Source organism: Bombyx mori, chromosome 5 (genome assembly GCF_030269925.1).
Source record: "Bombyx mori chromosome 5, ASM3026992v2".
Classification (NCBI taxonomy): domain Eukaryota; kingdom Metazoa; phylum Arthropoda; class Insecta; order Lepidoptera; family Bombycidae; genus Bombyx; species Bombyx mori.
In genome coordinates, this window is record NC_085111.1 from 6,467,065 (window position 1) to 6,491,883 (window position 24,819).

General features: G+C 39.2%; 3 protein-coding genes across 7 annotated transcripts; 2 read left to right on the forward strand and 1 right to left on the reverse strand.

Annotated features, from left to right (window-relative positions):
* Window positions 1-1,353: 1,353 nt before the first annotated feature.
* LOC101735895 (uncharacterized) lies at window positions 1,354-24,253 on the forward strand. Of its 5 annotated transcripts, none has more exons than XM_062668595.1 (3): window positions 19,144-19,167; window positions 20,271-20,328; window positions 23,800-24,253. In XM_062668595.1, the coding sequence occupies exons 2-3, from the start codon at window positions 20,272-20,274 to the stop codon at window positions 24,154-24,156; spliced, it is 414 nt and encodes a 137-aa protein (XP_062524579.1). In that variant the 5' UTR covers window positions 19,144-19,167; window position 20,271; the 3' UTR covers window positions 24,157-24,253. The 5 variants fall into 5 exon arrangements, 3 of the variants coding, with proteins under 3 accessions (XP_062524579.1, XP_062524580.1, XP_012551170.1); XM_062668596.1 differs by lacking the exon at window positions 19,144-19,167 and adding an exon at window positions 19,900-19,919; XM_012695716.3 differs by lacking the exon at window positions 19,144-19,167 and adding an exon at window positions 21,625-21,657.
* On the forward strand, window positions 4,278-9,934 carry LOC100134928 (antennal binding protein; the record flags this gene model as incomplete). Its single annotated transcript, NM_001113273.1, is given in 2 exon segments — window positions 4,278-4,324; window positions 9,484-9,934. Coding segments are annotated over 2 exon segments (404 nt in total), but the record flags the coding sequence as incomplete, so codon positions are not given.
* Window positions 12,694-13,171, reverse strand: LOC101737701 (odorant binding protein). Its single transcript, NM_001166150.2, has one exon. The coding sequence runs from the start codon at window positions 13,169-13,171 to the stop codon at window positions 12,788-12,790; it is 384 nt and encodes a 127-aa protein (NP_001159622.2). The 3' UTR covers window positions 12,694-12,787.
* Window positions 24,254-24,819: the final 566 nt, after the last annotated feature.

The following is a 24,819-nucleotide window of genomic DNA, read 5'->3' on the forward strand; positions in this document are numbered from 1 at the left end:
ACTTCTTGCTTTAATATGTATATTGTTTTCAGCGGAAATAGCTGATTTTAATACTGGTGGTAGGACCTCTTGTGAGTCCGCACGGGTAGGTACCACCGCCCCGTTTATTTCCGCCGTGAAGCAGTAATGCGTTTCGGTTTGAAGGGTGGGGCAGCCGTTGTGACGGTGTGTGGCGCATTTACGTTGTAGATGTCTATGGGCTTCAGTAACCACTTAACACCAGGTGGGCTGTGAGCTCGTTTACACGTCTAAGCAATAAAAATAAATTAAAAAAATCACAACAGTGACGTCGGGATTTGTTTTATGTGTAATTTAAAATTTATAAAAACACTGGTAATTTAACTAGCGTATCTCGATCTATGATGGACTAAACGGAAACGAATAGGTAATGTTTTTTTTTCTATATAAAAAAACGTAACAAATCGATAGATCAATACAGACCGAAGTAGATAGGTACTGAATGTCCAATGGAATAAAACAGTGATGTTGATCAGCATGTTAGCATTTGGTTACTTTGGGGTTCCGTAATGAAATTGGACATGCAAGCAGTAACATTATTTTATTAAAATGAAACCTATAAAATTACAAAAGTAAGTATTTCCTAGTGTTCGGCTGTGTTGTAAGCAAAGACGTGTCGGTGTTATCGTGCATTTTTTAATGCAAGGGGTGAACGAACTGACGACCAATCTGGTGTTACGTTGTTATCGGAGCCTGTGTACTTCATAACGCGATTGCTGCTACCTACCTTGAGATTGGAATTTCAATTCCATTGTATGTATAGCAGCTGTCCCGCTCTTCAAAATGATACACTTGAGTTCTTCGCGACAGAAATAGGTAAAATACTTATACGCTCTACCGATACTAGAACGTTTTTTATTTTTTATTGCATAAATGGGTGGACGAGCTCACAGCCCACCTGGTGTTAAGTTACCGGAGCCCTACAACGTAAATGCCGAAACGCACCTTGAGATATGAGTACTAAGGTCTCAGTATAGTTACAACGTACATAATTGTTTTTTTTATAATTACCTCTGACTGTATTTAAATATATGGTATTACAACGGTATACAGATAGCATAAATCCACCTAATATTACAATAAGAAAACCAAGCAGTGGCCTGCTGCCATAAAGGAAATCCGCAGTAGTCCTGACTGTACCACGGAATCCAAGGTCGATTATACATAGTTCGGAGTCAGTATCTTTATTGAAAATATTATTTACCAGAGTCTTTATATATTTATTACTGACTCGTATTGCTACACGTTCGGATATTTTTTATTTATTTATTGCTTAGATTGGTGGAAGAGCTCACAGCCCACCTGGTGTTAATTAGGTACTGGAGCGTGGTCACTGGAGCCCCTAGACATCTACAACGTAAATGCGCCACCCACCTTGAGATACAAGTTCTAAGGTCTCAGTATAGTTACAACGGTTACCCCACCCTTCAAATCGAAGCGCATTGCTGCTTTACGGTAGAAATAGGTGGTGGTACCTACCCGTGCGGATTTACAATAAACAGGATTCAATAATAATAGATTAGTTAATAACAGTGTAAAATAAATAATACAAAATTCACTGTTTTTGTTGAAAACGGCTATCGTAATATTTATGAAGAAGGTTATTTGAGGAGAATGCAAAAAGACAACTGACAAAGAACATCGGAGCGAGTGTTCTTCGAAAAACATCTGAACGATAAAAATAACATTTTGTTCGTGTCTGTATTTACATTGTCTGTGTGTCTTATCAAATATTAAAAGAAATAAATCTACCTATATGTGAAATGTTTACTGAATTGAATTATTCTCTTTTTGGATAAAATATATCGACATGAAGACAATACTTCTAAAAGTATATCTTCTATTAAGTATAATTCACTATTCTTGAAGGCAAAATTATATTTAAGCAACTGCAAATCTAATTTTAATATCGCAATCAAATTCGATACATTCGTTTTGGAGAATATTCATTAGCTTAGATACGCCGAGAGATTGCCTGACTTCCTTAATAGGAGCCGTAGATTTAGTAGCCGTAGAGTCATTCAATTCCGTTTTCTGCGCTGAAGAGTTTAATAGCTGTTTTTTCAATTAAGCCGAGACTCCGATCTGACATCCCAAGATTGGCAGAAGAATTAACTTCAGGTATAATATAATCCACATCAATATTATGAATACGAGTACAGCTATGTTTATTGTTTTTTCACGCCCGAGCCATTGAATTGATTTTGACGTAACACGGCGTGGAAATACTTTGAAACCTGCAAAAGAATAAAGGTTACTTTTTATCCGCCTATTGAGCATAGTTTTCCACACACTAGTAATAGTAATGTAACATTAAATTACTAGTAATGTATATGTCAGGGCTGTAAGACTGTCTCTGTGCCTTTCCAGAAATTACCTACATGGAATTTTATGATACCTACAAGAAATTTTGAGGAAAGAAAATGAAGACGTAAAATATTTTTTGTTGGTCTTGAAAGAGTGGTATTTTGTTTTTTTATTGCCCTTGTAGGCAGACGAGCATACGGCCCACTTGATGGCGAGTGGTTACCGTCACCCATGGACTTCAGCAATGCTAGGGGCAGAGTCAAGCCGCTGTCTACCGCTAAATATAAAGTAGGTATATGTAAGGTATATCTATACTAATAGCTGATAGGTCAGACATTATTATTATGCAAAACAAAATAAAACAAAGGGACAGGTTTTGTCAATGCTATTATTTTCTTTACTTAAAACCTTTATTTGGTCTATTATTAACATTTTTAAAAGTCGTCTCAATTCAGTCGCTCACAAGCGGTGCATATACAAGCAAAAATAATTTTATTTAAACAGATTCACCATCTATTTTTTTAAATTCAGCAATGCCAGCACAAATGCGATTAAGTCAAATATTCTTATTCCAATCATGTTGGATATAAACATGGGATTTTTTTAATCGCTAGAATCTGCAATAGCGATCACCGTGCAGCATAATAAGTATTCGTCAATATGACCTGCATGTCTTAGTCTGTATCGTCTGTATCTGTATATAGTTATATATAGCTGTATATAGTTATATACAGATACACACAGAGACGTATAGTATATAGTTCGTCGAACAACAGAATCAATTTAATACATCCATATATCAAAAGGCAAAACAGTTTAGTACCTTTTTCTGTACTGGCTTCTCAAGAGATTTTTTTCTTTTTGTTCAGCAGCTATTAAGGAGCATTATCAATTTTTTTTTAGAAAGAGTTCATTTCTTCACCCTTAAAAATGTGTCAATAAAGCAAAAGAGAAAATTTTGTACATAAAAATATTCTAAATGTATAGATATCGATGATTATCATCAGATTACAATAAAAGTAGGCAGGCAGGCATAAAAGTAGGCAGCAGATTGGGTCTGCCCTTGGCATTGCTGACGTCCATGAGCAACGGTAACCACACACCATCAGGTGGGCCGTATGTTAGTCTACAAGGGTTTTTTTATTTATTAAAGACACATAAACTGTAGTCCAGTGTTTATGTCAACCCAATTGGGTTTGACCCAATTGAATTGTGCCTTGCAGTATTTATTTGGTTCGAAAGTTTCGACAATTGCTATAACAGTACAATTGAGTCTTAAGGCGAATTGAAGTCACACGGTGATGACTATGGGCTCTGGTATAAGTTGGCCTATGAAGTCGTGAGTAGATTCAATTCAGAAAGTAAAACAACATCGATTCTTGCGTGATACTTGAACACTTATGTATTGAGGAGTTCATACACATTACAACATGAATGAAAGCGATCAACTGGAGACCCGATTTATTTCCTATAGTGAATCATTACATTTAGGTAGGTACTCATTGGTGAACGATCGTAAAAAAATAAAATATACGAAAATAAACAATTAAAATTTGACATCCCTCCGCAATCATTAGTGTACTCTTTACGCTTAACGGTTTAATCTAATTAAACTGGAAAATTGAAAAATTAAAGACAATGAAAATACCATACAATAATTTTCCGGTTTAATTACACAATTAGAACATTATCGAAAACTTGAGAATTTCGTTTAAAATAATCACTTATTTCCCTGAGGTAAGTAGGGAACCACGAGAATTTATTAATCAATTTTTATAAAAATACACGAGACTCATTGCCCGATCGACAAAAGTAGCCGTTAACAGAATAGATTGAATCCTTGCAAAAAAAAAAGCGGCTCCCAAACCAGATTTCCTTCGTGTTGGACTATAAAAGCGAGTTGTCATCTTGCATTCGATTACTAAATAGTATTCTTTACAGTATGAAGTCAGTTGTCCTGATATGTCTGGCGTTCGCCGTCTTCAACTGCGGAGCCGATGTGAGTGTATTTGTTTTGTCGTTTCTTAGACAATTTAAGTAAAATAGCTTGTCGTGAACGCTTATATGCGAGAGATAGTCAAATCAAATATTTTATTCCTTGACCAATAATTAAAATGTCGCTTTCCGTGATCATAAAACTTTCGTTGGAAATTATATACGTTCGATATTTATTTGAAAATTTATTATAAATAAGATGTATATATTTACCTATATGTAAATATTGTCTCCTTACTTTGGGACTAATATTGATTCAAAACAACAAAAAAACAGTATTGTATCTTATATGTTATATTGCTATTAGAGCCCATAGACATGACACAGTGAGTACCACCACCCATTTTGAGATATGAGTTGGTTGTATCAATAGTATTAACAAGTCATAAGCAGTATTGCTATACTGTTACAAGTTACACATTCAGTGCGGATTTATCAATCAATGAATTAAAATTTGTCGTAACTAAAATTAGATTTAGCTCAAGTTATGAAGTGGATATTCAATTCGGGATGAATAGTAAATTATGCGACTAGAACGTTCGACAAGGACAGTTATAATGAAACTACCAGTTTATTTGCAAAGCTGTCGATGTTTCGCTTGTGTTACTTATAAGCGATTTTAAATTATATTAGTTTTGTTTGTGAATTTTATGTATTCGAATGGTTGAACTTGGTTTTTTTTTTCATTGTTCATTTGGATGGACGAGCTCACAGCCCACCTGGTGTTAAGTGGTTACTGGAGCCCATAGACATCTATAACGTAAATGCGCCACCCACCTTGAGATATAAGTTCCTAGATCTCAAGTATAGTTACAACGGCTGCCCCATCCTTCGAACCGAAACGCATTACTGCTTTACGGCAGAAATAGGCAGGGTGGTGGTACTTACCCGTGCGGACTCACAAGAGGTCCTACCACCAGTAACAAATAATAACCAGTAATAATACCTTTTTGTTGTTACATAGATATTATTTAGTAAACAAAAAACACTAGATACTAATACTGCTACCACCTTAATATTGCCATATATGGTGCACAAGGTCAAAGAATCTCACATGATACTAATCCGCTCAAATGTCTCCTCCATTGTTGTTTGTCCTTAGGGACTTTAAATAAAAAAAATTCTACTATTAGAATTGTACATATTTTATTTAAAGTCGCTTAAATGTCTTCGAGTCAGGTATAATTGCGTTTTCTTCTTTTTTTGTTTATAGTTTCGTTAATTTTAAAAGAATAACAAAAAAAAACTAAAATTGGAATAGAAATAGAAATTTGACATTTAAAAAATTGAATTTTAAGTTAAAAATCTACATATGTAGGTAGTGACATATACCTAGCTATTGTTCTAGAAAATTTTAGAGTACTATAAAAAATTTAGTTTTGACAGATATTTTTGGATGTTAACCCAGCTTAAGAATTTTGAACGGATGCATAGATGAAAATCGGGTGCAAAGTCACGGCTATATAAACTTAACAACTTCTAGACTTCCCAACGAAACTCTCTTAATATTATCCGGAGGCTAAAGATATGTGTAGTCTGGTATTGCCGTGTTAAAAAACCACACCCTTTCTCTCCACTTCTTACTTGAGGCTCTCATTTGGCGCCGGCAGTGGAGTTTCGAGACGATGATTTTGCTCGGCGGTCAAAGCTTACAATGAACGATGCTCTATCCATCCCATCACACACATTGCATCACTTTTTTGCGAATTAATCCAGGTTCCGCAATAGTCTGTGGAATTTGTCGGGCCTTTGACCATAACAATTTTTTTTTTATTTTGTACTAGCGTCCCGCTCCGGCTCCGCTCGGGTCTTTAACAAATATTTCAACGATATTTGACGTTGTTTTAGTTTCTTAAATAAAAGAACACTTATAGCGTCATAACTATAAGTATAATAGTTAGATATATGCTGTCGCGACACTTTTTGTTATTAATAATGTGTTCTACAAATTCGGAGGTAGTACATTATTTTATTCTATCATCAATAGTTTTCGTAGGGCACGCCATGTAAAGAATATTTTAGTTAATTTTTTTACACCTTGGATTACATTATTGGAGTTTTAGTAAAGATCCCTATTTTTTTTCAAAAAAGAAGCCAATGCCACTCGCGTATAGCTTAACTTCCAAACAGTGAAAGAATTTTTTAAATTGGTTCAGTAGTTTCGGAGCCTATTCAATACAAACAAACAAACAAATCTTTCCTCTTTATAATATTAATAGATAATAGATTATAGGTTACTCGCTTTTCATCACCGGTGTTGATAAAAAAAAGATTCTATTCCATTACGTTTCAATAGACTATCGCAAATACGTGTCCCATCGTGTTGCTGGATGAGGTGGGCAAGCTGCTGGAACGCATTCTGGCGGCCCGCATCATTCAGCATCTGGTCGGGGTGGGACCCGATCTGTCGGCGGAGCAGTATGGCTTTCGAGAGGGCCGCTCAACGGTGGACGCGATCCTTCGCGTACGGGCTCTCTCGGAAGAAGCCGTCTCCAGGGGTGGGGTGGCCTTGGCGGTGTCGCTCGACATCGCCAATGCGTTTAACACCCTGCCCTGGTCCGTGATAGGGGGGGCACTGGAAAGACACGGAGTGCCTCTCTACCTTCGCCGACTGGTGGGTTCCTACTTGGAGGACAGATCGGTCACGTGTACCGGACACGGTGGGATCGTACACAGGTTCCCGGTCGTGCGCGGTGTTCCACAGGGGTCGGTGCTTGGCCCCCTTTTGTGGAATATCGGGTATGACTGGGTACTGAGGGGTGCCCTCCTCCCGGGCCTAAGCGTAATCTGTTACGCAGACGACACGCTGGTCGTGGCCCGGGGGGGAGTTTTGCTGAGTCTGCTCGTCTTGCCACCGCTGGGGTGGCGCATGTCGTCGGCAAAATCAGGAGACTGGGCCTCGACGTGGCGCTCAGTAAATCCGAGGCCATGTGGTTCCACAGGCCCCGGAGAGTGCCACCTGTCGATGCCCATATCATGGTTGGAGGCGTCCGTATCGAGGTCGGGGTGCAGTTGAAGTACCTCGGCCTCATTCTGGACAGTCGTTGGACCTTCCGTGCTCACTTTCAGAACCTGGTCCCTCGTTTGTTGGGGGTGGCCGGCGCGTTAAGCCGGCTTCTGCCCAACGTGGGGGGGCCTGACCAGGTGACGCGCCGTCTCTATACGGGGGTGGTGCGATCAATGGCCCTATACGGGGCGCCCGTGTGGGGCCAGTCCCTGGCCGTGGGGGTAGCGAAGCTGCTGCAACGGCCGCAACGCACCATCGCGGTCAGGGTCATCCGTGGCTATCGCACCATCTCCTTCGAGGCGGCGTGTGTACTGGCTGGGACGCCGCCTTGGGTCCTGGAGGCGGAGGCGCTCGCCGCTGACTATCAGTGGCGGGCTGACCTTCGTGCCCGGGACATGGCACGTCCCAGCCCCAGTGTGGTCAGAGCGCGGAGGGCCCAATCTCGGCGGTCCGTGCTGGAGTCATGGTCCAGACGGCTGGCCGATCCTTCGGCTGGTCGTAGGACCGTCGAGGCGATTCGCCCGGTTCTTGTGAACTGGGTGAATCGTGACAGAGGACGCCTCACTTTCCGGCTCACGCAGGTGCTCACTGGGCATGGTTGCTTCGGTGAGTTCCTGCACCGGATCGGAGCCGAGCCGACGGCAGAGTGCCACCATTGTGGTTGCGACTTGGACACGGCGGAGCACACGCTCGTCGCCTGCCCCGCATGGGAGGGGTGGCGCCGTGTCCTCGTCGCAAAAATAGGAAACGACTTGTCGTTGCCGAGTGTTGTGGCATCGATGCTCGGTGACGACGAGTCGTGGAAGGCGATGCTCGACTTCTGCGAGTGCACCATCTCGCAGAAGGAGGCGGCGGGGCGCGTGAGAGACGCACAGGCCCGCCGCCGTCGAGCGGGGGCCAGGGAGGCGGATCTCGCCCAAGCCCTGGCCCTCTAAGTGTTTCGGGTCTCCCTCACATGTCGGCCTGGGGACCGGCGAAGGGGGCCTAAGAAGACGACGTGCAAGCTGCTCTGCACGCGTTTTATGCATGAGCATCCGGGTGATGGAAGGCCGGCTATCCTCAACCCACGCTGGTTCTGACCCAGCGGGGTATTCCGTAGGATAGACCATTCTAACCGGTGCCATCTAGGCGGGCTTCGGATAGCCTGCCGACCGAGAGGGCTGGTGGTCGTGGCGCCGACGACCGCCAGTCCGGCGTCCCGAGGGGGAGGGTGATGGGAGAGATGTGCTCCGCACTAAACGCTTCACTTTCCCCCCCTTGCCTTTTCATGAGTTTTGTCTCATGCGAGGTTTGGACGTTGGTTGTTGAGAGACAGGAGGTTTTAGTCGGTTCGACTCCGACATGCCCCGCCCTCCATCCCCAGTGAAGGGCGGAAGTCCGGCGATTTCCTCCTGACAAAAAAAAAAAAAAAAAATCGCAAATACGTACCCGATTCATTAGGCTTCTTTCAGTGAACCCTCCTGGTACCTAAATATCGTGCATTTTTATACATCCATACACTTTAAAATGGGTTAAACCTGATTTGTGGTCAACCATTGATGTGTAATGTGGCAATATTATCATATAAAGTTCATATTTATAAATATTATATTTTTTTAACCGATATGTACCGAATTTTGTCTACCTGATGGTTGTCTGGAGAAGATCGTTGTTAGCCATTATCCTTTTTTTATTTAGTGTTTTTAATTTGAGCTTATTTTAGTGTACAAATATACTGTATTGTACTCTACTATGTTCAACCCCTAACTCTTCATTTATCTTGTAATCAATACATAAACAGAGTGATGTCCCTCCACTTTTTTTAAAATTGTACTACTGTTTAATTTTTTTCTCACTATGAAAGAATCGCGGACACTATATATTTCTGCCGATTAAATTTAACTGGTGCTATTTACCTGACTCTGTTGTTAGGCTAGTAATATTAGTCTTGCGTAGGTCATAAACAAGTTCGGAGTTTTTTGACACTAGTTCATTGATAAACTTTATTTTCATTTGTATCTCTCGGTTTATTGCTAACGAATAGTAGTAGTACTAGTATTGATTAGGTCTCGATTACAAACTTTCCAAGTTTCCTAATAGTATAAAATAAATTAGATTATGGACAGGGCATTGTTTCTAACACAATACAAATGATAATTATTTTATCATATTCACAGAACGTCCACCTTACTGAAACTCAAAAAGAAAAAGCTAAGCAGTACACCTCAGAATGTGTTAAAGAATCTGGCGTGAGCACCGAAGTGATAAATGCAGCGAAGACTGGACAGTACTCCGAAGATAAAGCTTTTAAGAAATTCGTGCTTTGCTTTTTCAACAAATCCGCAATCTTGAACTCAGATGGTACATTGAACATGGATGTTGCGCTAGCAAAACTTCCTCCTGGTGTTAATAAATCTGAAGCCCAAAGCGTACTAGAACAGTGCAAGGATAAGACCGGGCAAGACGCAGCCGATAAAGCCTTCGAGATCTTCCAATGCTACTACAAAGGGACCAAGACACATATTTTATTTTAATTAATCTCGAAATAAGAAACTATATTGGTCATTCTAAATTACTACACACTGTTTTGAAATAATTTAAAATGTCATTAAAGTAATATTTCCTTTATAACTGTCGTTTCAATTCCTTTAATATTAATCAATTTTAAAAGACTAGTGGTGAGCTTTTTTGCTTTGAATTAGTTGATTTTAATCACAGCTAACCCCCATCACTATGGTTTGATGCATTATAAGTTTATCTTTGAAATATCCAATCCCACTTGACACGTCCCACGCCACCCATGCTTACCTCAAAATTTGGTGAACTCGAATTGAAACAAATGTTGAATAATGCGGTATCTATTGGGCGCTATCTGTGATTTAAATAGAGTATGTTTATTGCTAAGCAGCCCTTGACAGAATAAATTATTTCCAAATGATAATCATTTAAATAAGATAAATAGCTATTGAAGTCGTCGTGGCCTAAAGGATAAGACGTCCGGTGCATTCGTATTTAGCGATGCAAGGGTGTTCAAATCCCGCCGGCGCGTACCATGTTTTCTGATGAAATACGTACTTAACAAATGTTCACGATTGACTTCCACGTAAATAATTAAAAATTAATTTGTAAAAAAGATACTCATTTGACTACCATTATTCTTGAATTTTAATCTCCCGGGTAAAAAAAATTATATATTAGATAACTATGTATAATTAGGTAGGCAGCGGCTTGGCTCTGTCTTTGGCATTGCTGAAGTCCATGGGCGACGGTAACCACTCACAATCAGGTAGGCCGTGTGCTCGCCTACAAGGGCAGAAATTTTTTTTCATACGAAATCGAAAAAAATCGTTACATATAATTATATAGGGCCAGCTTCCATATATAATTGGATTCATTATTTACCTGATTACGGTATAACGTACGGATGACGGTAACCACTCACCATCAGGTGATTATTGGTTATTACTGGTGGTAGGACCTCTTGTGAGTCCGCGCGAGTAGTTACCATTTATATTATTTTAAACCAAATACTCAAGTTTACGATAATGTTGTAATTGTGTAATTAAACCGGAAAATTATTGTATGGTATTTTCATTGTCTTTAATTTTTCGATTTTCCAGTTTAACTAGATTTAACCGTTAAGCGTAAAGAGTACACTAATGATTGCGGAGGGATGTCAAATTTTAATTGTTTATTTTCGTATATTTTATTTTTTTACGATCGTTCACCAATGAGTACCTAAATGTAATGATTCACTATAGGAAATAAATCGGGTCTCCAGTTGATCGCTTTCATTCATGTTGTAATGTGTATGAACTCCTCAATACATAAGTGTTCAAGTATCACGCAAGAATCGATGTTGTTTTACTTTCTGAATTGAATCTACTCACGACTTCATAGCCCAACTTTACTTATACCAGAGCTCATAGTCATCAGCGCGTGAATCCCATTCGCTTTAAAACACAGTTGTACCGTTATAGCAATTGTCGAACCTTTCGAACCAAATATATAGTGCAAGGCACAATTGGGTCGACATAAACACTGAATTACAGTTTATGTGACTTTAATAAAAAATAACATAACAATACCCTTGTAGACTAGCATACGGCCCACCTTTTTTTTATTATATTTTTTCATTGCTTAGGAGGGTGGACGAGCTCACAGCCCACCTGGTGTTAAGTGGTTACTGGAGCCCAAAGACATCTACAACGTAAATGCGCCACTTACCTTGAGATATAAGTTCTAAGATTTCAGTATAGTTACAACGGCTACCCTACCCTTCAGACCGAAACACATCACTGCTTCACGGCAGAAATAGGCAAGGCGGCGGTACCTACTCGCGCGGACTCACAAGAGGTCCTACCAACAGTAATAACCAATAATCACCTGATGGTGAGTGGTTACCGTCATCCGTACGTCATACCGTAATCAGGTAAAAAATGAATCCAATTATATATGGAAATTGGCCCTATATACTTATAATTATATGTAATGATTTTTTTCCATTTCGTATGAAATAATTTTATTGCCCTTGTAGGCGAGCACACGGCCTACCTGATGGTGAGTGGTTACCGTCGCCCATGGACTTCAGCAATGCCAGAGGCAGAGCCAAGCCGCTGCCTACCTAATTATACATAGTTATATAATATATATGTTTTTTTACCCGGGAGGATAAAATTCAAGAATAATGGTAGTCAAATGAGCATTTTTTTATAAATTAATTTTTAATTATTTACGTGGAAATCAATCGTGAACATATTTGTTAAGTACGTATTTCATTAGAAAAATTGGTACCCGCCGCATCGGCGGGATTCAAAAGCCGTTGCATCGCTAGATACGAATGCACCGGACGTCTTATCCTTTAGACCACGCCGACTTCAATAACTATTTATTGAGAAAATCCAGCGAGAAACCCAGTGAGCGGTGTTTGAGGAGCCTAAGAGCACCGAGAGTGGATCCGGGGGATTCGACAAGACATACTTCGAGCGACGACGGCTTTGCGTTGCCCCTTCGCCTGGGTCAGATAGGATTTTGTCATATATAAGTATATTTTTTTTGTTCTACTAACAAATGATTATGATTTGGAAATAACTTATTCAGTCAAGTACTGCTTAGCAATAGACATACTCTATTAAATTCACAGATAGCCCCCAATAGATACCGCATTATTCAACATTTGTTTCAATTCGATTTTACCAAATTTTGAGGTAAGCATGGGTGGCGGGGGACGTGTCAAGTGTGATTGGATATCTCAAGGACAAACTTATAATGAATAAAACTATAGTAATGGGGGTTAGCTGTGATTAAAATCAACTAATTCAAAGCAAAAAAGCTCACCACTAGTCTTTTAAAATTGATTAATATTAAAGGAATTGAAACGACAGTTATAAAGGAAATATTACTTTAATGACATTTTAAATTATTTCAAAACAGTGTGTAGTAATTTAGAATGACCAATATAGTTTCTTATTTCGAGATTAATTAAAATAAAATATGTGTCTTGGTCCCTTTGTAGTAACATCGGAAGATCTCGAAGGCTTTATCGGCTGCGCCTTGGCCGGTCTTATTCTTGCACTGTTTTAATACGCTTTGGGCTTCAGATTTATTAACACCAGGAGGAAGTTTTGCTAGCGCAACATCCATGTTCAATGTACCATCTGAGTTGAAGATTGCGGATTTTTTGAAAAAGCAAAGCACGAAGTTCTTAAAAGCTTTATCTTTGGAGTACTTTCCAATCTTCGCTGCATTTATCGCTTCGGTGCTCACGCCAGATTCTCTAACACATTCTGAGGTGTACTGCTTAGCTTTTTCTTTTTGAGTTTCAGCAAGGTGGACGTTCTGTGAATATGATAAAATAATTATCATTTGTATTGTGTTAGAAACATTGCTCTGTACATAATCTAATTTGTTTTATACTATTAGGAAACTTGAAAAGTTTGTAATCGAGACCTAGTCAATACTAGTACTACTATTAGTTAGCAATAAACCGAGAGATACAAATGAAAATAAAGTTAACAATGAACTAGTGTCAAAAAACTCCGAACATGTTTACCACCTACGCGAGACTAATATTACTAGCCTAACAACAGAATCAGGTAAATAGCACCAGTTAAATTTAATCGGCAGAAATATATAGTGTCCGCGATTCTTTCATAGTGAGAAAAAAGTTAAACAGTAGTAAAATTTAAAAAAAAGTGGAGAGACATCACTCTTATTATGTATTGATTACGAGATAAATGAAGAGTTAGGGGTTGAGCATAGTAGAGTACAGTACAGTATGTTTGTACACTAAAATAAACACAAATTAAAAACATTAAAAAAAAAAAGGATAATGGCTAAAAGCGATTTCCTCCAGACAACCATCAGGTAGACAAAATTCGGTAAATATCGGTTGAAAAAATATAATATTTATAAATATGAACTTTATAATGATAATATTGCCACATTACACATCAATGGTTGACCACAAATAAGGTTTAACCCATTTTAAAGTGAATGAATGTATAAAAATGCACGATATTTAGGTACCAGGAGGGTTCACTGAAAGAAGCCTAATGAATCGGGTACGTATTTGCGATAGTCTATTGAAACGTAATGGAATAGAATTTTTTTTTTTACCAACACCGGTGATGAAAAGCGAGTAACCTATAATCTATACTAATATTATAAAGAGGAAAGATTTGTTTGTTTGTTTGTTTGTATTGAATAGGCTCCGAAACTACTGAACCGATTTGAAAAATTCTTTCACTGTTTGGAAGCTAAATCATTCGCGAGCGGCATTGGCTTCTTTTTTTTTAAAAAATAGGGATCTTTACTAAAACTCCAATAATTTATAATGTAACCCAAGGTGTAAAAAAATGAACTAAAATATTCTTTACATGGCGTGCCCTGCGAAAACTATTCATGATAGAATAAAATAATGTACTACCTCCGAATTTGTAGAACACATTATTAATTACAAAAAGTTTCGCGACAGCATATATCTAACTATTATACTTATAGTTATGCCGCAATAAGTGTTCTTTTATTTAAGAAACTAAAACCCCGTCAAATATCGTTGAAATATTTGTTAAAGACCCGAGCGGAGCCGGAGCGGGACGCTAGTACAAAATAAAATAAAAATAATTATGGTCAAAGGCCTGTCAAATTCCACAGACTATTGCAGAGCCTGGATTAATTCGCAAGTGATGCAATGTGTGTGATGGGATAGATAGAGCATCGTTCATTGTAAGCTTTGACCGCCGAGCAAATCATCGTCTCGAAACTCCACTGCCGGCGCCAAATGAGAGCCTCAAGTAAGAAGTGGAGAGAAAGGGTGTGGTTTTTTAACACAATAATGCCAGACTACACATATCTTTAGCCTCCGGATAATATTAAGAGACTTTCGTTCGGAAGTCTAGAAGTTGTTAAGTTTATATAGCCGTGACTTTGCACCCGATTTTCATCTATGCATCCGTTCAAAATTCTTAAGCTGGGTTAACATCAAAAAATATCTGTCAAAACTCAGTTTTTTATAGTACTCTAAAATTTTCTAGAACAATAGCTAGGTATATGTAACTACCTACATATGTAGGTTTTTAACTTAAAATTCAATTTTTTAAATGTCAAATTTCTATTTCTATCCCGAGTAAAAACAGAATTTAGCCGAATCACCGTCGAAGCACCGCCGCACCATAGCCGCGACTGTTTAATAAGAGTGGGTTCGCTGCACTACCGCCGCACCGGATGCGTTACCACCCGTCACCCCGATGGAAGTTAAAGACTTGATCAAAGACCTACGTCCTCGCAAGGCTCCCGGTTCCGACGGTATATCCAACCGCGTTATTAAACTTCTACCCGTCCAACTCATCGTGATGTTGGCATCTATTTTCAATGCCGCTATGGCGAACTGTATCTTTCCCGCGGTGTGGAAAGAAGCGGACGTTATCGGCATACATAAACCCGGTAAACCAAAAAATCATCCGACGAGCTACCGCCCGATTAGCCTCCTCATGTCTCTAGGCAAACTGTATGAGCGTCTGCTCTACAAACGCCTCAGAGACTTCGTCTCATCCAAGGGCATTCTCATCGATGAACAATTCGGATTCCGTACAAATCACTCATGCGTTCAACAGGTGCACCGCCTCACGGAGCACATTCTTGTGGGGCTTAATCGACCAAAACCGTTATACACAGGAGCTCTCTTCTTCGACGTCGCAAAAGCGTTCGACAAAGTCTGGCACAATGGTTTGATTTTCAAACTATTCAACATGGGCGTGCCGGATAGTCTCGTGCTCATCATACGGGACTTCTTGTCGAACCGCTCTTTTCGATATCGAGTCGAGGGAACCCGCTCCTCCCCACGACCTCTCACAGCTGGAGTCCCGCAAGGCTCTGTCCTCTCACCCCTCCTATTTAGCTTATTCGTCAACGATATTCCCCGGTCGCCGCCGACCCATTTAGCTTTATTCGCCGACGACACGACTGTTTACTATTCTAGTAGAAATAAGTCCCTAATCGCGAAGAAGCTTCAGAGCGCAGCCCTAGCCCTAGGACAGTGGTTCCGAAAATGGCGCATAGACATCAACCCATCGAAAAGTACTGCGGTGCTATTTCAGAGGGGAAGCTCCACACGGATTTCCTCCCGGATTAGGAGGAGGAATCTCACACCCCCGATTACTCTCTTTAGACAACCCATACCCTGGGCCAGGAAGGTCAAGTACCTGGGCGTTACCCTGGATGCATCGATGACATTCCGCCCGCATACAAAATCAGTCCGTGACCGTGCCGCGTTTATTCTCGGTAGACTCTACCCCATGATCTGTAAGCGGAGTAAAATGTCCCTTCGGAACAAGGTGACACTTTACAAAACTTGCATAAGGCCCGTCATGACTTACGCGAGTGTGGTGTTCGCTCACGCGGCCCGCACACACATAGACACCCTCCAATCCCTACAATCCCGCTTTTGCAGGTTAGCTGTCGGGGCTCCGTGGTTCGTGAGGAACGTTGACCTACACGACGACCTGGGCCTCGAATCAATTCGGAAATACATGAAGTCAGCGTCGGAACGATACTTCGATAAGGCTATGCGTCATGATAATCGCCTTATCGTTGCCGCCGCTGACTACTCCCCGAATCCTGATCATGCAGGAGCCAGTCACCGTCGACGCCCTAGACACGTCCTTACGGATCCATCAGATCCAATAACCTTTGCATTAGATGCCTTCAGCTCTAATACTAGGGGCAGGCTTAGGGACTCCCGTAACCGTACTCGTCGAACTCGACAAAGAGGTCGACGTGCAACCTAACCCATGCATCAGCCCGCTAAGTTTCTCGCCGGATCTTCTCAGCGGGTCGCGATTCCGATCCGGTAGTAGATTCATTCGCGAAACAATTGCTCTTGAGTTGTTAGGTCTCCTTCGGAGGCGCTCGGGCAGTTGTTAGCAAATCCCACCCCTCTTGGCTGAGCCTTTGCTCGCCCACCTGTCCTGGTGAAACTGGAAAGGCCTTCGGGCCACCAGTAAACTTTCAATCATAAGAAAAAAAAAAAAAAAAAAAAAAAAAAAAAAACAAAAAAAAAAAAAAAAAAAACAAAAAAAAAAAAAAAAAAAAAAAAAAACCGCTGCACTACAGCAGTGACATATCATTCTCATATACATACATATGTGTGTGAATGTAAACGTTTTTTAACTCCAGTGTTTATTAAATGTAAACGTAAAAAATTCGAAACGTTCGGCTATGCTTCGGCTGTGGTGCGGCGGTGCTGGGAGATTTCTTTCGAAGCGTGCGGCGGAATTTTCCGCCAAATGGCGGTGGTGCGGCGGTGGTTCAGCGTTGTGGTGCGGACACCGTGCAGCGGTGGTTCGGCGATAGACTTGAAATTTTTTTTTTTTTATCAAAAAAATTTATTTTCGTTTTTACTCGGGATTCCAATTTTAGAATTTTTTTGTTATTCTTTTAAAATTAACGAAACTAAAAACAAAAAAAGAAGAAAACGCAATTATACCTGTCTCGAAGACATTTAAGTGACTTTAAATAAAATATGTACAATTCTAATAGTAGAATTGTTTTTTATTTAAAGTCCTTAAGGACAAACAACAATGGAGGAGACATTTGAGCGGATTAGTATCATGTGAGATTCTTTGACCTTGTGCACCATATATGGCAATATTAAGGTGGTAGCAGTATTAGTATCTAGTGTTTTTTTTTTACTAAATAATATCTATGTAACAACAAACAGGTATTATTACTGGTTATTATTTGTTACTGGTGGTAGGACCTCTTGTGAGTCCGCACGGGTAGGTACCACCATCCTGCCTATTTCTGCCGTGAAGCAGTAATGCGTTTCGGTTCGAAGGATGGGGCAGCCGTTGTAACTATACTTGAGATCTTAGAACTTATATCTCAAGGTGGGTGGCGCATTTACGTTATAGATGTCTATGGGCTCCAGTAACCACTTAACACCAGGTGGGCTGTGAGCTCGTCCACCCAAATAAACAATGAAAAAAAAACCAAGTTCAACCATTCGATTACATAAAATTCACAAACAAAACTAATATAATTTAAAATCGCTTATAAGTAACACAAGCGAAACATCGACAGCTTTGCAAATAAATTGGTAGTTGCATTATAACTGTCCTTGTCGAACGTTCTAGTTGCATATTTTACTATTCATCCCGAATTGAATATCCACTTCATAACTTGAGCTAAATCTAATTTTAGTTATGACAAATTTTAATTCATTGATTGATAAATCAGATTGTCAAATTTTAATTCATTGATTGATAAATCATTGAAAGATTACTGGTGGCTCGAAGGCCTTTCCAGTTTCACCAGGACAGGTGGCCGAGCAAAGGCTCAGCCAGGAGGGGTGGGATTTGCTAACAACTGCTCGAGCGCCTCCGAAGGAGACCTAACAACTCAAGAGCAATTGCTTCGCGAATGAATCTACTACCGGATCGGAATCGCCTCTTTGTCGAGTTCGACGAGTACGGTTACCGGAGTCCCTAATCCTGTTCCTAGTATTAGAGCTGAAGGCGTCTAATGCAAAGGTTATTGGATCTGATGGATCCGTAAGGACGTGTCTAGGGCGTCGAAGGTGACTGGCTCCTGCATGATCAGGATTCGGGGAAGTTAATACTATTGATACAACCAACTCATATCTCAAAATGGGTGGTGGTATTCACTGTGTCATGTCTATGGGCTCTAATAGCAATATAACATATAAGATACAATACTGTTTTTTTGTAGTTTTGAATCAATATTAGTCCCAAAGTAAAAAATAAGGAGAGAGTATTATAGGTATACCTATAATACACACAGCTTATTTATTTATTATAAATAAAATCAACATCTTATTTATCATAAATTTAAATTAATAATTAATAATTAAGATGTTGATCTTCAAATAAATATCGAACGTATATAATTTTCAACGAAAGTTTTATGATTACGGAAAGCGACATTCTAATTATTGGTCAAGGAATAAAATATTTGATTTGACTATCTCTCGCTTATAAGTGTTAACGACAAGCTATTTTACTTAAATTGTTAATTGAGGAGTTCATACACATTACAACATGAATGAAAGCGATCAACTGGAGACCCGATTTATTTCCTATAGTGAATCATTACATTTAGGTACTCATTGGTGAACGATCGTAAAAAACTAAAATATACGAAAATAAACAATTAAAATTTGACATCCCTCCGCAATCATTAGTGTACTCTTTACGCTTAACGGTTAAATCTAGTTAAACTGGAAAATCGAAAAATTAAAGACAATGAAAATACCATACAATAATTTTCCGGTTTAATTACACAATTAAAACATTATCGTAAACTTGAGTATTTGGTTTAAAATATTCACTTATTACCCTAAGGTAGGTACGGAACCACGAGAATTTATTAATCAATCTATATATTAATACGTGAAGCAAAAATTTGGTATCCCTTTTTACGAAAATTGCGCGAACGGAGCAGTATGAAAATTTCCACACTTATAGAGAATATAGAGAAGAAGTGCACAATGCTAATTTTTTTTAAAATAATGCATAAAATATACATTAAATCAATAAAGAAAACATTACACGCACTACATACCATGTATTTGACGCACACACGCATGCATACTATTTATTGTCAAACTTTTGTCATTGACGTCTGTTGTCAAATTGAGTATAGATTAAATATTGTCTGTCTTTGTTAAGATTTTTCATAGTGTAGTCTTAGCGAAATTTGTGATTATAGAAGTATAAAATACAATCATAATAGTGTACAAACTTACAATTCCAATTGATTATAGTCGAATTTCGACTACTGCGGGACCTCTAGTTTTTATAAAAATACACGAGACTCATTGTCTGATCGACAAAGGTAGCCGTCACTAAAATACGTATAGATTGAATCCTTGCAAAAAAAAAGCGGCTCCCAAATCAGATTTCCTTTGTGTTGGACTATAAAAGCGAGTTGTCATCTTGCATTCGATTTTCAAAGTTATTCAATCCCGTTATTGCAGGATAGCCGTCGGAGCCCCGTAGTTCGTCAGGAACGTCGACCTCCATGACGACGTCGGCGTCGATGCGCCACTTCGACAAAGCGACACGACACGAGAACCCTCTCATCGTGGCCGCCGGTAACTACATTCCCGATCCTGCGGAAATAATGGAAATCAGTCGACGTCGCCCCAAATACGTCATTTCGGATCCTCCCGATCTCGTCGTCACCGTTCTCGTCGAACCCGACGCTTGCGACGAAGGGCTCGACGAGTAAATTAACCCTCAGACACAGCCCACTGAGTTTCTCGCCGGATCTTCTTAGTGGGTCGCGTTTCCGATCCGGTGGTAGATTCTGCGAAGCACGGCTCCTGCTAGGGTTCGTCTTAGCAACGTCGTCCGGTGAGCCCCGTGAGCTTACCTACTAGGCTATCAGCTTAGGTAAGAAAAGAAAAAACATTCGATTATGTACTAAATAGTATTCTTTACAGTATGAAGTCAGTTGTCCTGATATGTCTGGCGTTCGCCGTCTTCAACTGCGGAGCCGATGTGAGTGTATTTGTTTTGTCGTTTCTTAGACAATTTAACTAAAATAGCTTGTCGTTAACACTTATTAGCGAGAGATAGTCAAATCAAAGAATTTATTCCTTGACGAATAATTAAAATGTCGCTTTCCGTAATCATAAAACTTTCGTTGAAAATTATATACCTTCGATATTTATTTGAAGATCAACATCTTAATTATTGATTATAAATTTAAATTTATTGTAAATAAGATGTTGATTTTATTTATAATAAATAAATAAGCTGTGTATATATAATAAATAATATAAATATTGTCTCCTTATTTTTTACTTTGGGACTAATATTGATTCAAAACAACAACAAAAACAGTATTGTATCTTATATGTTATATTGCTATTAGAGCCCATATACATGACCCAATGAATACCACCCATTTCGAGGTATGAGTTGGTTGTCTCAATAGTATTAACTAGCCGTAAGCAGAATTGCTATACTGTTACAGGTTACACATTCAGTGCGGATTTATCACGGAATACATCTATTCCGTGGGATTTATCAATCAATGAATTAAAATTTGTCGTAATTAAAATTAAAATTAGCTCAAGTTATGAAGTGGATATTCAATTCGGGATGAATAGTAAATTATGCAACTAGAACGTTCGACGAGGACAGTTATAATGAAACTACCAGTTTATTTGCAAAGCTGTCGATGTTTCGCTTGTGTTACTTATAAGCGATTTTAAATTATATTAGTTTTGTTTGTGAATTTTATGTAATCGAATGGTCGAACTTGGTTTTTTTTTTCATTGTTTATTTGGGTGGACGAGCTCACAGCCCACCTGGTGTTAAGTGGTTACTGGAGCCCATAGATATCTATGACGTAAATGCGCCACCCACCTTTCTAAGGTCTCAAGTATAGTTACAACGGCTGCCCCACCCTTCGAATCGAAACGCATTACTGCTTCACGGCAGAAATAGGCAGGGTGGTGGTACCTACCCGTGCGGACTGACAAGAGGCCCTACCACCAGTAACAAATAATAACCAGTAATAATACCTTTTTGATATTACATAAGCGACAATAACTGCTTTGTACATAAATGTTAGGCAATAACCATATTCGATGCGCAAAAAAAATATATTTGTAGGTCTATTAAAATCATTTCAATCCTACAGCTAGATTCATTAAAATAGATTTTTTTTCAGGTATTTCAACTTTAAATTAGTCTACTGTAAAGTTCACGCATTTTCGCTTAGTCACGTTTGCCTTTCAAGCGTCGATATGTAGGTAGTGACATACACTTTTTTTTTTTTTTCCACAGGAGAAATTCGGCGGATCCCCACCCGCGCGGCAGGTGGGGTATGTGGGATGTGGGAGTTGAACCTCACTAAAAACTCCTGCCGCTCACAACCGGCGCCCTAACTCGGACCGGGCCGGAGCCCAGTCGGGGCTATTGAGACGGCGGGACAGGGTTGACGCAGAGCACATTACATCCATCCCACCGTCCCACGGACGCCGGACCGGCGGCCACCACGACCACCGGTTCCCTCGTTCAGCGGGCCGAGAGCCCGCCTTGATGGCGCCGCGTTACACCTTCCCCCAGAGCGGTCGGGGGAACGCGGTCTACCATCACCCGGTCTACCATCACCTGGCTTCCTACTGCGGGTGAGCGTGCAAAGCACGCCACCCCACGTCTGGGTCTCTCCCCGCACAAAACGGGTGGGACCCCTAGCTCTTAGGGGGCCAGGTCACGGATAAGACCCCGGTCCCGACCCCCAGTGACATATACCTAGCTATTGTTCTAGAAAATTTTAGAGTACTATAAAAACTGAGAATTAGTTTTGACAGATATTTTTTGATGTTAACCCAGCTTAAAAATTTTGAACGGATGCATAGATGAAAATCGGGTGCAAAGTCAGGCCTATACAGACTTCACAACTTCTAGAATTCCCAACGAAACTCTCTTAATATTATCCGGAGGCTAAAAATACGTGTAGTCTGGTATTGCCGTGTTAAAAAACCACACCCTTTCTCTCCACTTTTTAGTTGAGGCTCTCATTTGGCGCCGGCAGTGGAGTTTCGAGACGATGATTTGCTCGGCGGTCAAAGCTTACAATGAACGATGCTCTATCTATCCCATCACACACATTGCATCACTTGCGAATTAATCCAGGTTCCGCAATAGTCTGTGGAATTTTACAAGCATTTGACCATAATTATTTTTATTTTATTTTGTAATAGCGTCCCGCTCCGGCTCCGCTCGGGTCTTTAACAAAAATTTCAACGATATTTGACGTGGTTTTAGTTTCTTAAATAAAAGAACACTTATTGCGGCTTAACTATAAGTATAATAGTTACATATATGCTGTCGGGACACTTTTTGTAATTAATAATGTGTTCTACAAAGTCGTAGGTAGTAGGTACATTATTTTATTCTATCATCAATAGTTTTTGCAGGGCACGCCATGTCAAGAATATTTTAGTAAATTTTTTACACCTTGGGCTTGGCACCTTATTGGAGCTTTAGTAAAGATCCCAATTTTTTTTTTAAAAAAGAAGGCTATGCCTCTCGAGAATAGTTTAGCTTCCAAACTGAAAGAATTTTTCAAATCGGTTTAGTAGTTTCAGAGCCTATTCAATACAAACAAACAAACAAATCTTTCCTCTTTATAATATTAGTATAGATTATAGGTTAGTAGCTTTTCATCACCGGCGTTGGTAAAAAAAAGATTCTATTCCATTACGTTTCAATAGACTATCGCAAATACGTACCCGATTCATTAGGTTTCTTTCAGTGAACCCTCCTGGTACCTAAATATCGTGTATTTTTATACATCCATACACTTTAAAATGGGCTAAACCTAATTTGGTCAACCATTGATGTGTAATGTGGCAATATTGTCATTATAAAGTTCATATTTATAAATATTATATTTTTTCAACCGATATGTACCGAATTTTGTCCACCTGATGGTTGTCTGGAGAAAATCGCTTTTACCCATTATCCTTTTTTTATTTAATGTTTTCAATTTGTGTTTTTATTTTAGTCTACAAACATACTGTACTGTACTCTACTATGCTCAACCCCTAACTCTTCATTTATCTTGTAATCAATACATAATAAGAGTGATTTCTCTCCACTTTTTTAAAATTGTACTACTGTTTAACTTTTTCTCGCTATGAAAGAATCGCGAACACTATATATTTCTGCCGATTAAATTTAACTGGTGCTATTTACCTGATTCTGTTGTTAGGCTAGTAACATTACTCTCGCGTAGGTCGTAAACATGTTCGGAGTTTTTTGACACTAGTTCATTGATAAACTTTATTTTCATTTGTATCTCTCGGTTTATTGCTAACTAATAGTAGTACTAGTATTGATTAGGTCTCGATTACAAACTTTTCAAGTTTCCTAATAGTATAAAACAAATTAGATTATGTACAGGGCAATGTTCCTAACACAATACAAATGATAATTATTTTATCATATTCACAGAACGTCCACCTTAATGAAGATGAAAGAGAAAAAGCTAACTGGTACACTGCAGAATGTGGTGTAGAAACTGGCGTGAGCACCGAAGTGATAAATGCAGCGAAGATTGGAAAGTACTCCAAAGATAAAGCTTTTAAGAAATTCGTGCTTTGCTTTTTCAAGAAATCCGCAATCTTGAACTCAGATGGTACATTGAACATGGTTGTTGCGCTAGCAAAACTTCCTTCTGGTGTTAATAAATCTGAAGCCCAAAGCGTACTAGAACAGTGCAAGAATAAGACCGGCCAAGACGCAGCCGATAAAGCCTTTGCGATCTTACAATGCTTTCACAAAGGGACCAAGACACATATTTTATTTTAATTAATCTCCAAATAAGTAATTATATTGGTCATTCTAAATTATTACCCACTGTTTTGAAATAATTTAAAATCTCATTAAACCAATATTTCCTTTATAACTGTCGTTTCAATTCCTTTAATATTAATCAATTTTAAAAGACTAGTGATGAGCTTTTTTGCTTTAAATTAGTTGAGTGATAACCCTCACTACTATGGTTTGATGCATTATAAGTTTATCATTAAAATGTGCAATCACACTTGACACGTCCCACGCCACCCATGCTTACCTCAAAATTTGGTGAAATCGAATTGAAACAAATGTTGAATAATGCGGTATCTATTGAAACCCGTCACGAGGTCGTATTATTCGCTGATGATACATCATTATTGCTTAAAATTAAACGACATTTGGAAGATTATGACGATGTGAATGATGCTATCTCGCGCGTGGTACATTGGTTTAGTGTTAATAATCTGTTATTAAATAACAAAAAAACAAAATGTATAAAATTTACCACACCTAATGTTAGACAAGTTGACACTAATATTACTGTAAGTGGAGAGACACTGGAGCTTGTGGATTCGACAGTTTTTCTTGGTATAACAGTTGATTCCAAGCTGCAGTGGGGTCCTCACATATGCAAGTTAGCGAGTAGGCTTAGTTCTGCAGCGTTTGCGGTAAAAA

Bases quoted from the DNA above. Each gene is read 5' to 3' on its own strand.
- LOC101737701 (NM_001166150.2), bottom strand. From the start codon at position 13,171: ATGATAATTATTTTATCATATTCACAGAACGTCCACCTTGCTGAAACT.
- LOC101735895 (XM_012695716.3), top strand. From the start codon at position 20,272: ATGAAGTCAGTTGTCCTGATATGTCTGGCGTTCGCCGTCTTCAACTGC. The intron at 20,329-21,624 runs GTGAGTGTATTT...TTTTTTCCACAG, and splicing joins TCTTCAACTGCGGAGCCGAT to GAGAAATTCGGCGGATCCCC. The intron at 21,658-23,799 runs GTGGGGTATGTG...TCATATTCACAG, and splicing joins GATCCCCACCCGCGCGGCAG to AACGTCCACCTTAATGAAGA.